The 13,906-nt window shown below is 38.7% G+C and overlaps 1 protein-coding gene across 18 annotated transcripts in view; it reads right to left on the reverse strand.

Moving 5' to 3' along the window:
• TRIP12 (thyroid hormone receptor interactor 12) overlaps positions 1-13,906 on the reverse strand; it is a 146,728-nt gene that overhangs the window by 14,664 nt on the left and 118,158 nt on the right. For 13 of the 18 annotated variants that reach the window (XM_044241781.1, XM_044241779.1, XM_044241788.1 and 10 more), the window contains 11 exons: positions 13,573-13,714; positions 12,259-12,450; positions 10,854-11,005; positions 9,174-9,346; positions 8,720-8,793; positions 8,437-8,636; positions 7,513-7,640; positions 6,036-6,187; positions 5,222-5,364; positions 3,960-4,116; positions 2,303-2,401 (listed from right to left, as the gene is read on the reverse strand). In XM_044241781.1, coding sequence (XP_044097716.1) covers positions 2,303-2,401; positions 3,960-4,116; positions 5,222-5,364; positions 6,036-6,187; positions 7,513-7,640; positions 8,437-8,636; positions 8,720-8,793; positions 9,174-9,346; positions 10,854-11,005; positions 12,259-12,450; positions 13,573-13,714 — 1,612 coding nt within the window. The remainder of the gene's footprint in view (positions 1-2,302; positions 2,402-3,959; positions 4,117-5,221; positions 5,365-6,035; positions 6,188-7,512; positions 7,641-8,436; positions 8,637-8,719; positions 8,794-9,173; positions 9,347-10,853; positions 11,006-12,258; positions 12,451-13,572; positions 13,715-13,906) is intronic. The other 5 variants (XM_044241793.1, XM_044241792.1, XM_044241789.1 and 2 more) reach the window with 1 other exon arrangement.

The raw sequence follows: 13,906 nt of genomic DNA on the forward strand, positions 1-13,906 counted from the left end.
ACCATCTGCAAGCTAACAGTGGTTTTTACAATTTCCATGGTTGCAAAATCTTGAATAATATCTTACCACATGTGAAAATTAGATGAACTTCAAATTTCATTGACAATAAAATTTTGTTGGAACACGGCCAGGCTCATTCATGTAAGTATCATCTCCGGCCACTTTCCTGCTTGTACAACAAAGGCAAAATGCAGTGGTTGTGATGGGCCGTGTAGGGCCCGCAGCCCCTGCATGTTTTACTATCGAGCCCTTTAAGCCTCCCAAGTCTGGGTTCTGCAATAATCCTACATGATCTATTAAAAAGTTATTAGAACGAAAAATTATCAAAGTCACATAAAATAAGGTGAAGATATAAAAATCAACGATTTCTACAAACTAATAGCAACCAGAAAATAAGAAGAGTATCATTTTCAACATCATCACAAAACAAGAAATATTTGGGGAGAATTTTAACAAAATGTGCACATGAAAGACCTCTAGACTTAAGTTAGTAAGTGAAACTGAGAGAGATAAAAAGACCTAAACAAATGGAAGTCTACATGGTGTTCATGAACTCCAAGATTCAACACTAATACATGTCAATTTTCTCCCCAAACTGACCAAAATTCAACATAATCCCTATCAATATCCTGGGAGACCTTCTGTAGACACTGACATGCTGATTCTAAAATTTATACGGAAATACTAGGGACTGAGAAATAACCACAACTTTGACAAAGAAAAACAAAGTTGGAGGAATCACACTATCTGACTTCAAGAATAACTATAAAGATACAGTAATCAAGACAGTATAAAAAACAAAAAAGAACGGAAAATCCAGAAATAGATCCAAATATTCACAATCGACTCATTTTCAAAAAGGAGCCAAGGTCATTCAATATGGGAGAAATATGTCTTCTCAAACAAATGGTGCTAGGAAAATGAAATAGCCTATCTTTAGAAAAAAGGAAAAATATCCTTAACCCCTTACTTTATGCTGTATATAACTAAAAATGGTTTACAGACCTAAGTATGAGAGCCAAAACTCTAAAATTTCTAGAGAAACACATGGGGGGGAAATCTCTGAAAACCAAGGGTGAGGAGAACATTTCTTGGGATTAAAAAAAAGCACAGACCAGGGGGGGAAAAAAAATTGATAAACTGGATTTCAACAAAATTAGAAGTGTCTGCTCTTCCAAAGACATTTCATAAAGTACTTATATCCAGAGTAACAACTTAATCATAAAACACGATGCTGGAAATGTGGATGGACACTTCTCCAGAGACGCTATATGAATGGCCAATAAAACAAATGGGAATGAGAAATCAGAAAAATGCAAACAGAACATAGTAAGATACTACTGTAAACCCACCAAAATACGCCAAATTAAAAAAACTAGACCCGAGAGTTGGTGAGCATGGGAAGCCACTGGAACTCACAAGCTCCATCATTGGTGGGAATAGGAAATGGCGAAGCTACTTGGAAAACTGTGGTGTTCCTCACAAAGTAAAAATGGATCTTACTAAGTAAGTAGCTCAGCAATTCATCCCTGAAGAATTTACCTAAGAGAAATAAAAAGTGTCTATCCAAAGACTTGTACCCAATGTTCACAGCAGCATCATTCACACGTGTCAAAAACTGGGAACTAAAATGTGCATCACACCTGGTGATGAAACATTTCCTGAAATATCTATGTAACAGTCTCTTACTATTTGTGATAAAAGGAAATAATTTGGATGACTCTCAAAAGAACTGTACTGATTGACAGAAGAGTAACACAAACGGCTACATACTCTAGGACACTGTAAGAAAAGACAGAACTGCAAGACAGAAAGAAGACTGATGGTTGCCTGGGGGCAGGAGGCAGGGGGCAGGGCGAACCGCAAAGTGATCTAGGAGAACAATTTGGGGTGATGGAATGTTTCCTTGATGTTGATGTGATAATGGTTTCAGACTGAATACATTTGGACATGAGAATCTGTAAGGCTAGAATTGTACATGTTGTAAGTGTACATTTATTATACAGGTTAGTCTGTTGTTTGTTTTTTTTTTTTAAAGCAGTTCAAACATTTTGAAAGGTATGCTTAAAACATCCTTTCACTTTATCAGCCTAAGAATTACACAAACGTTTGCTCTTATGCAGGAAAAAAACAACTTAATCTTGGAAACTGGAGGGTTTCCACCTTCCAAGATCATCCTACACAGAGCAAATCTCCAATTTCTAGATTAATTTCCCAATTGTCTTTTAGAATTTCAGAGGACCAACAAAGTCTTACTGAAGGCACAAATGAAGTCGAAAACCAAGCACGCTGGTAAGCTCACCTCATTCTCATACTGGATCTCTAACATGGCCCGGGAGCTACCCAGATCCTGCATCACAGACTCCGCTTGCTTCAGCAGCTCCTCTCTGTTCACAGTACGCTGAAAAACGAAGCACAAATGTGAGGAAACAATGCTCGTGTTACACTTTATTATAATAAACAGCTGGCATTTCTTGGAGTGCGCCAAAAAAAAAAAAAAAAAGGAACCATTAAAATACTATTTTTCATTTATCTGAGAGAAAGCCCATGAGACAGTGTGCATGCATCTGCTTGAGTGGGGCAATGGGCAGAGGGCGAGGAAGAAGGGGAGAGAATCTTAAGTGGACTCCATGCCCAGCATGGAGTGGTATGGGGCTTGATCCCATGACCCTGAGATCATGACCCCCACCAAAACCAAGAGTCGGATGCTGAGCTGGCTGAGCCAATGGAGCACCCCAAGACCATTTCTAGAAAAGCACATGTCAGGAAAGGTTAAGAAGCAACTGTGTTGCTATGAATGTGGACAACAAAGCTACAAGTTAAGTCTAAGTATTATCTTGAGCCCAGGACACATGTTGAGAAAATTTCAGGTGGAGAAGAAAGGCTCTCTGTAACCTTGCCAGACACCAGTGCAAGTTAGGGCTGCAGCTATGTGGCCTCTCCCTGGGCACCGTTACTATTACATCATGGAGAGATCGGTGTGGCAGGGGCAGGTGAGACAGATGAGCTGAAACCTCCTGGCCCCAACCTGCAGAGATCCTACAAGCACAACTATAAACATCTACTAACGAGATTCATGGGGACGAGACATGTCCTGCTAGATTTCCAAATCTACCAACACTGCCACTGACACAATCCTACTGATACAAATAAAGACAGAAATAGCAAGGCTTTGCAAAACAAACAAAAAGTATAAGGTAATTTTTGTTTTGCTTCTCATTCCTTCTAATTCTTTTCACGTCATTACTAGTGGCTCTCATGAGTCTTGGAGTTACAGGTTTTCAAAAGACACACTTGAGTAAGAATCCTCAGCAAGGAAAGAGGAAGATGAAGAGAGACATCAGAAGCAAAAGGCAGTGGCGTCACAAATGGAGGATGGGGTCGCCGCTGGAATGGCTCACAGTGGAGTGGTCAGAGCTCTGAGTGTGAAGCCAAGGTGAGAAGCCCAGGAAATGGAGGTCAGCAACCAGGGGCTAACTAGGCATGAGCCAGGAATCCCATCAAGAATCCTGTTTTGGTCACCTCAGATCAGAGTGATGTGTGAAGGGACTAAAGTGCATCTGGTTAATTCTACCTACTGCATACGGATCAAGTATAAAAGGGAGGCTATAGTGTGAGTTCCTAAATTAAAAAGAAAAAGCCTTGGTGGGAGAAGACAGGACTCTTTCTTGGCACGAGAGTTACGGCAACTAAGAAAAAAGAACTGGAGAAATTACTTCAGAAATGGGAAAAAAGGACTCTTAATTGTGGGATGAAAAAGAATCACAGAGAGCCTGGTTCCAAGACTTGACAGGAAACCCTGGCTGCTCCAGAGAAGACAGACTAGCAGAGGGACGGCAGCGACCGTGTGACGGTTCCGCACCACAGACACTGCTCCCACGCGCCTCAGCTCCAGCATTCCCGTTACTGGCAAAAGCTCGATGCGGTCTACCTTTACATATTAGGGGGGAGAAACTTACTTTTTTCCTATCCAATCTAGGTGCAACTCTGCTATCTTGAGAATCAGACTGGTTGATTTCTGGGTTGGTATCAAGTAATCTTTGCATTGCTCGGTCCCGATCAAATGCAGTTACATAAAAAAGCATTTGCCGGGTATCAAATGGGAAGAAAAATGGGCTGTAAAAAGATGAGACACAGATTATCTGAATTAGAATCACAAACCATACAAACCACTACATTAGAAACAACGTGTTACTATGGTACAGAGGAAGAATTTTAAGAGAACCAATAAAAACGGTCTTGGCAAACTAATTTGGAAGAATTTTCATAACTCTTGGATGAAATTTCTAAGGGATCAATAATGCATTAAAAGTAGCTTTTGCTGTGAAATATGAAATTCAACTATTAAAAATCCTATACTTTAAATCAGGTCTATTCGAGATTATCTTTAATCTACCCAAAGACTTTTAGGAAGTCTGACTTGACCAGCAAAAAAACCCTGTTTTTAAAATATGATCACTGCTTCATGACACTGCCAAACCATCCCCACACCACATATACACAAATAATAATAATGGCATTATTATTATTATGATGATGATGATGATGATGGTCTTCCTCCAGCCCTGGCACTTCTAAGTCATTCAAACCTACCAAACAGCCATGCTGATTCCAGAGAAGGAACCCTACAGGGACACAGGTCCTACTGCTGCCTCTTGATTTAGGATTTTGGAAGTTCTTGACACAGAGCTGCTAAAAACACTTCCTGTGGTGATGCCAATGTTCAACGTCTGTTCTAATACAGGTAGCCACATAAGGCTGTGGCTGACGTGACTAAAATCTAATTTCTAATTTACTTTATTTTCACTGATCTAAATGTAAACAAATGTATGTGGCTACTGACTACTGTACTGATGGGTGGTACAGTTCTATGGTCTCTGAGAATGTTAAGTTTGGATGCAAACAGGCTCAGAAAATCAACCAACTATATACCTTTGGAGTCCAACTTTACAAAGACAGAGAATTTTAAATCTCTTTAAATATCCTTGCATACTTTTCTGTTTCATATATTTAGACACATACTGTCACAAGTAGACCTTGTATTCGCCCCAGCTAGAGGACAGACAGCGACACTAAATATTAAGCAAGCTGTGATCAAATATGATGTTATTTAAACACATTTAAGTAGGTCCAGTGAAGACTGTTTTTGTGACAAAATATATTAATACCCATGCAACAATAACACACTCCCGAGACATCATTTCAGAAATAATCATCTTACCAGGTTTTTCCGAGTTCAGTCAGCCATGCTGGGATGTTTCCTGTCATGATTACTAACGGATCCTGAAGCTGCCGATTTGCCTTTGCTGTCAACTTACTGTTAATGAATTCACTAGTTGGAATAATCTCCTTGCACATTGCGTTCTGTAAAATGTTGAAAATAAATAAATAAACAAATAAATAAACTTAGTCTGCATGTAGTAGAACATTAGGGTGCTATCCACTAACTCTTTATCTTCAAAAATGTATGCAGAGGGCCTGGATTTCACCTGGTTCCCAACATACGATATACAGCTCCTCACTCAAGTGTCTGAACCTAAATGACAACTTCTACAATGCAGATCTCAAATACCACAACCTCTACAAGCTGCTAGTACTGATCCGATCATTGAGGTGGCAGCTAATGTTTTGTGTGAGGCCAATTCTGTCATTCTTCTCTATTATCAACTTGGATAAATGAACTTTTGCTTAAATGTACTAAAAGAATTTTTCTATAAGTTCTATGAATAAATAAATAAATAAATAAATAAATTCGCAATCGTTCTTCATGTTGTAGCCTAACTTATTAAAGTTACAGCCAGGAAGATCACTAATCCAAGAATGCAGGCCAGCCACAGAAAGTGCGGGATAAACTCCCATTGGTCAGTATGTTATTATCTCACTGGGCTATGATCCCCCTACATTGAACAGAATCCTTATGGCTGTCTCTAGTACATCAAAAACTCAACGACTAGACAGAAAAAGCCATCAACCATGGGTAACATGTCACGCACTACACACGATGGGAAACTCCATAAGCAGGCCACATTACTCACATCGTACAAGTAATACCAGTATCGACTGATGGCATGTAAAACTCTTAAAAGAAGAATCACATCTAATGATGGGTCTTCAAAGGTTATATTTTCAGGTGGCGCGGATATGAGGTAAACTTCTAAAGGATTTGATACCGATGGGCACACTCCATCTAGAGGGCAAAAGATCAAAGGCAAGGTTTGACCCAAGTTAGAAAGGCTGTGCCAGTGGTGCCAGTGTCCTTTTATCCCCCGAAAATAGTAAGCACAAGCTGTGAAGATCTACTGTTGGTATCCTATCAGAGTACTGATAGCTTGAGCATTTTTCCCTTTATCTTACACATACATCATACAAGCTTATGAAAATTTTGCTTTCCTCCCATATCCCAATAAACTGTAAAGGAGAAAAACGGACTCATTTCCCATTTCTTCTTTTCAACAGAAGAAACAACTAACAATAAAACGGCCACAGAGAATAATAAAGACAGAATGTTTAAATTTAAGTTTAGTTTTATACATGGATTTTTAAATTTTTATAACCACCTTAAAATGACCATGTAAAACAGACAAATATTTCCAATTGTAAATCTGATAGGAGATTTGGCTATTTAATCTGAGGCCAAGGATAGGACAGACTGAGAGTTTCCAAGGGGATCTACGATTCTTAGATTTCACTGAGTAATAGCTTGGGCATGGGGCAGGGGCTCAAACTGTTGCCATTTACTTTTACCAAACAAAGGAATTAAAAATTACCACACTATTGCTATCATAAAAGAAAGGGCAATTTTTAACACCAAAAACACAGACACAAAAAAACCTCAAAAAAAAAAAAAAAAAAAAACCAAAAAACCCACAGAACTTAAGTTTTGTGATGAAAAGAAAAGAAAACACTGTTATAATGCCCTTATTTCTGAGGACAAAAAAAAAAAAAAAAATCCAGTAGCGGACACCATTTTGTTTGGAACTCCTGCATAGAGATGGTCTCCAAGAAGGACCCTGAGCCGAATGTTAAAGCACTGCTACCCTCACAGAAATGGGGGGCGGGGGTGGGTGAGCACACGGAGACTGGAAGCTTGATAGCTTCCATGCTACAAAACAAAAGAGATCAACTGGGGGCGCTACTCCATTCTGCAGTCATTATACTACCTGGCAGAACTTCTCATTCCTTCTGTAATTGTTAGATTATAACAAATGACAAAAATGGAGGGCCTGCCTGACCACCATCAGTCTCTTCTTTAGTAAATGTGTTCTACTAACGAAATTTGTTTTAACCTTCATGAAAACATAAATTCGTCATGAGAACAGTAGGAATTCTTCCCAATTTTCTTCCAAAATTTAATTTTGCAGGTACTTAATTTTTCATTTGTGGTAAATTCACTTTTTCTGTATCATATCTAAGGGTTTCACTGCTAGATATAAATCATTCCTTTAAAACTTCCACAACAAGAAACCTACTGCCCCGTGGCAATTTGTTTTCCCCTCTCATGGACCAACTTACCATGCCATAACTCATCGTGCTTTTTTGCATTTCTAGGTGATGTTTTTGTTGGAGCTGTTTGGGCTCTTCCTCTTTTACCACCAACACAATCTTTATTACTTTCTTCATCCTCTCTCACGGGTTTGTACCTAAATTGATTGGAGAGTATGTAAACTAAATGTTGATTTTAAAAATACAAACTCTTCTACAGGAGCTAAAGTGTGACCCACAGACACCACAGTTACCAGAACTCTGACATCTAACCTGTTTCTCCCTACTTATGGGTTTGGAGAATCCCCAGGCACTGTTTCAGGAAACCACCACAAAGAGTGCACTGGCCCAGGAGAGGCCACCTGAGGAACGCCAGGGTTGGTTCAGAGAACAATGGCTCTCTGTAGTTTTGTTGTTTTTTTTTTTTTTAAGTGGAGCCCACTATGGGGCTTGAATTCACAACCCTGAGATCAAGACCTGAGCAGAGATTGGGAGTCGGCTGCTTAACCGACTGAGCCACCCAGGTGCCCTGAAGATTGGTTCTCTTTAAATCTAAGTAGAAGACATTCACAAACAACGCAGAAAGCTGCATCCAAATGCCTCTAAGGGCTCAGAGATGCCAAGCTTATTACCTAAAGGAATGTCATCTTCGAAAGAGGTTTTTGTCTTCTTTAAAGACTTGAAATGAATCTAAAAAGTTGACATATACTGTGATTATTGCCCATGAGTACGTTTTCCAGGAGACTTAAGGAAGGCAAATACAAACGTACACATGAATGCACATGCATGCATTCGCGTACACACAGATAAAATATGTAAAGCGGCTTTTAATAATAAAATGTAGGACTTGGGCCCCCTCTCCTTATGTAAGCCAGTCATTACTATGAATTCCAAAACATAGGAACGACATATGGAAGTTGATGACAAAGCAAAAGAAGTCAGTTTTGGACTTGCCATATTGTATGAGTCTTTGTCCAAATGCCCGCTCTCCCCAGAGGGTTGCTCTCGTCGTCCGTAGACTCCCGCTCATCCTCGGCCTGGATACTGAACTGCCGGACTGCCTGATACACGGTCATGTTATACGGCAGCAAATGCTCTCCAATGTAGAACTGTAGCCTGTGCCTTACATTGCCGGAATTTAAGAACTGAGCGGCCTGAATGAAGCAAAAGAAAACCCACTTAAGCTCCAGGCCCTGAACCGCGTGTGCATGACCACACGGTGGGAACAGCACCTTACCAGAGACTCGTCTATTTCCTCGTCAGAGCCATCATCATCACTGTCTTCATCATCTTCTCTTACTCTTCCATACCCTGAAGACCCAAGAAGGCCGTTAAACTCCTAAGCAATTGTCCGTGGCAAAGAAAAGCCCACGCGTACTGGTTAAATGAACATACTCTTAATACTGTGACCTATGAAGCAGAAGAAGCTAAGAAAATTGTCACCTACAGAGCATCATTTCTACTGCATTATGTTCCAACATGATAAATGAACTCATCACTGAAGTCAGCCATCAACCCCTCGGAAGTGTATTACACTTCCACAGGCTATGTAAAAATGAATGATTGGAACACAAGTTCCCAATGCTAGGTTTTAACAGAAGCAGCCCTAAGCAGGGAAATCGTTCCCACATCTCCTAACAGTCCCAGCCCAATGTACGTACAAACACAAAACACACATCTAGGGAAAGTACCTCTAACTACAAGGTATCTCTCGATAGCTTGTACCAAAGCCAGGGGATCGATCTTGACTGGCCCGCCTTTCCACTGCTTCACGTTCGCACAGTCTGGATGTCTTTGTAACTGGCATTTTAACTGATGTGTGTTGAAAAATTTTAAAGCCTGTGATCCTCTGTTGAGAGAAAAGCTCAAGATAATTTGTGAAAAAAAGTTATTCTATTATTTTCAAAATCAACATAATACAAACAAAAGACAATACAAACTTCATTTTCTTAAGACACAAAATAAGCACTTACTTACCAGCTATGTCAACAGTCAAGCTAGCAATTCAAGTTACTTAGTGAAAGTTATTATAAAGTAAGAATTAAAAGACGGTGTGTATGCATGCATATGAAAACGTTAAATTATCATTTTATCTCTATCATACCGGAAACCGATGTGAGCAGAAATCCTCACCACTGAGATTTAACTATTTCTCTAGATTATAAATTCCTCAACCATTTGAGCCTGCTCACTTCTGCAGTATTTTGCCGCAGCCTAATGAAAATTCTATGGCTTTAAAAACAAAGAAAAAACCCTCTTTTTTGCTTTCAAACAGTTCTAAAATTACTTTAAAAACTAACCTTTAAAATTTACTTTGCTACAGTCTTTTGAACGAAGCAGTTTGATAGCTACACCAGTCTAACCCAGTAATGATATTTAATTGTTCACTTCTGGAAAGGGCTGACAATAGTGAGACATGGACAGGCTTAAAATGCAGTTTATCTGTAAGATTCCATAAGGCATGCAAATAAGAGTATGGGAAAGAATATTCCATTAGACAGGAGACACACACGCACGCAATACACACACACACACACACACACACACATTTACACACATATATGTAAACATACATTTTTTAAAATACAAATCTAGGTAAAAATGAAGAACTGTAATTTTCTCAGGCACAGATGAAAATGCCCCCATATTCCGTAAAATTTCCCAGGACAAGATAATGATCAAAACTGAATACTACATTCTATAATAATATTCAAAGCCAGAAAAAAACCCTAGCCCACACGGATCCCTTCATCTGTCCAATAATGCATCGTTTTAATTCAATAAAAAATTTAAATGTTTTCAAAACACATCAGACTGTATTTTAAAACTAAACTAGTTTCTTATTTTGTAGGCTTCTAATCATAATAGTCCAGAAACCCTGTAACAACCTGAAAATACCATAATGAACTTTTACAGTGAATTCTTTCTATAGCATTTCATGAGTCCAGCAAAACTACTGTATTATGGAAAAAGCAGAAGTTTTAATGAAACAAGGAAACTTCAAAATATACACTTATCTGCCGAAACCCATCAAAGGTATAACCACTTATATCACATTATTGCACAGAATGCAAATATTTTATTATCCCTATCTACAAATTCATAGAGAGAAGCCATATATATTAAAGTCTATCAATTTAAGGAACACTAAGCTTATTATAGCTCACCCACACAATCAATGGGTTATGTATTTCCAAAACATGTTTAAAACACATGGGGCGATTTTAAAGATAAGAAAGTGTTTTCTTCAGTCATTATAGTCAAGTGGTCTTAGAGCAGATGAAGATGTTACCAGACCTCTTGGCACTTTACCTCAACAAAATGAAGCACAGAGTCCAATGGCAAGGGCACACCCAGGCAATGATCCTTACCTGCCTCCTGTCCCATTTCCACTGGGGAAGTCGTGTACTTTCACTGGAAATTGCTCCATCTGGCTGAGGCAGTTGTTCATCTTGTGAACTAATGCCAACAAAGGTGCATTACCCACTGGTTCTACTCTTCCAATGGGCTCTTCTCCAGGAAGCTAAAGTTATAAATAAACCAACAGGTTAAGCGAGGCCTCTTGAAAATGGAACACTCCTCAACAAGAAAATTTAACCGTCAGTTTTACAGAAGAGAACTATTCCTCTATTCTCTTTTGATAGATTTGGTTGGAATGATTACTTGCATCTAAATTATTTCAAAGAGACTCTTTTTTTGTACAGGCCCACAATCCCTTATTCTTAATTCCTAAGTCCAAAAAGGCTAGAAAACTCAATTTATTGGCAAAGAGATCTGACTCAGACATGAGGCCCTTTGCAGTCTTTATTTACCTGTACTGAGCAGGAATATCCATATGCTTTCCTGCAAAAATATTCAACGTTCATGGAGCACTATTTAGAATCCACTGGGAACCAGGCAATATATACATACCGTACTGTAGAACTCCTGAAACCCATTCAGCTGCATGGAGATTACAGACCTGTACTTAATCTTAAGCATGGTATAAAACTACATCCAGTACTGCTACACATCTAATGCATCTCAAACAAATAACAAGTCTGGATTACGAGCCCAAGTTAAAACAATACAGGAAGTACTCAAATGTTTCACCAACATACAGGAATACAGGAAGTGCTCAAATGTTTCACCAACACATAGAATTACCCTTAGTCCTACTACAGATGATCCAGAGGAGGACTTCTCTCAAGCAGTTTTGCAATAAGTAGAATGATGTTAAGTCACTAGTGTCTAAGAATGGTTACATTCTTGCTCTTACTGAGGCTGAAGGAAGTGCAGCCTCTCTGAGCCTTCTCCGAGGTTTGGTAATCCAGATTATAAATGGTGATTGCGTACACTCCAATAAAATTGTTAATACTGTACTTTATATGCAAAGTAGAAACGTATATGCTTCCTCTCTCATGTATATAGCTATTTTACCATATTTCCCTATATGTATATATATTGACAACATGTTTAAAAACAAATATTGAGAATAAAATATATTCACAAGAGACTATTAATGGTTGGTTTTACCGAAACAAACAAAGACTCAAGATACAGTGGCCATAGAAAGTATAGCACGTATGCCATTAAATCACGATTCTGTTGCTTTACTAGTATATTTGATATATAAAAGACCAAGAAATCCAAATCTAACTGTATCAGAAGCCAGAGACTTGACCTCAATATCTTGACCAGCACCTAAAGGAAATTACTAAGGTGAAAATACACACATCAGTGACCAATGATTCCTACAGGATGACAGAGAAGCATCAGCATCAGGAGAGAACTTACTGGTGAAGAAAAGAATACATGAAGGAATCTCTTTAATCTGATCTCTCTGCTCACAGTATCCTTTTCACTTTTAGATGTCAAATAAAGCAACAGCTGCTTCACGAATCCACTGTGTTGGATTTCAAACGATGAAACATCAGATTCTGAGACTATGCTACGGATTTCTACAAGGCACTCAGCTCCACCATCCACCTGGAAGAGTTGGGAACAGTATTTTTATAATGATATACTGATTTATCTGTACTGATTATTTATATTGACTTAAACTAAATGCATAGTGCACATTTCCCCCAAAAGGAATTGAATACATACTCGACATTTTTAAAAAAGAAGGTGGGGGGAGTGATGCATTCTTGGTAGAACCTTGGAAACTATGATCTTACACACACAGTCAGAAATGTTAGGATTTCATGGAAGAAAACCAGCATCCATACTACTAGCATAAAAATTGAAAGTCTTGCATTCAGCCAATGTTGAATAAAGAAATAAAGAAATAATAATAAAAGAAATCAAGAGACTAAATAAATAAATAAAGGAGACATAGAATTGAGAATACAAACTGAGGGATAAAGAGCTAGAATACCACAATGATAGGATAAAACAAGAATATAAAGTATGGCCTTAAAGTAATACATTTAAAACCTGGATGAAATGGACAATTCTTGACCACTCGAAATACTCAAAGTACATTAAAGATGTAAACAGGCTAAGAATCAGATGAAATATAAAAGGCTTATTATTATTATCCAAGTACTATCAGATCCATGTGGATGAGGGGTTAAGGAGGGTCCTCCATCAATTCTAATACCCACAGTTGAGATGTACCTGTGGGACATTTCTCTCAAGTTTTTTTTTTGGTCAAGAAATATTAATGTGACAGATTGGGTGGCTCAATCAGAGCCTCTGACTCTTGATCTGGGCTCATACCATGATCTCAGGTTCGTGAGAATGGGTTCCCCGTCGGGCTCCACGCTCAGAGCAGAGTGTGCTTGAGATCTGCTGGCCCTCTGGCCCTGTCCCTCCCCCAACTCATATGCATGTGTTCTCTAAATAAATCTTTAAAAGGGGGGGGGAGATGAGAAGAGAATAAAGTCAAAGATGAGATTCCTAGTATAGTTAATGATAAAATAATGAAGGACAAAAGTTAATGGACAAGTTACAGCTAAGTCAGTGCTAAAGGTACATGTCTGGCGACAAAGCTATCTAGGACAACAAAATTCATGGAAAGTCAGAGTCATCAAGGAAAGGACAGGAAGACAGAAGAGATGCTGGAAAAGATGACGAAGGACCAACACGGTGCGGCCCACGTGGTACCTGGAGGTTGAGTTGTTCAGTTGCAGCACAAAGTCTCTGAAGGACATTCAGCGCAGGGTTGCTTCCATCCATGTTCTCAGAACTGAAATAACGCTCTACAAATTTATGTGCCTGTTCCTTAATCCAACCTTTAATTTTTTCTCTGCAAGAAGGAAAAACAAGATATTAACTTTAGTCTCCGTGTATAGAAAGGATTTCAATTATAACTCCATATCAAAGGCAAATAGCTGCTACATTTAAAACCATTTTCCACCTATGCTTCTAAAATTCAGATGAATCAAATTAAGTGTCATTTTCTTTCTTTCTTCCCCCCCCAAGATTGATCATTTATTTA

This window comes from Neovison vison, chromosome 3, assembly GCF_020171115.1.
Source record: "Neovison vison isolate M4711 chromosome 3, ASM_NN_V1, whole genome shotgun sequence".
Classification (NCBI taxonomy): domain Eukaryota; kingdom Metazoa; phylum Chordata; class Mammalia; order Carnivora; family Mustelidae; genus Neogale; species Neogale vison.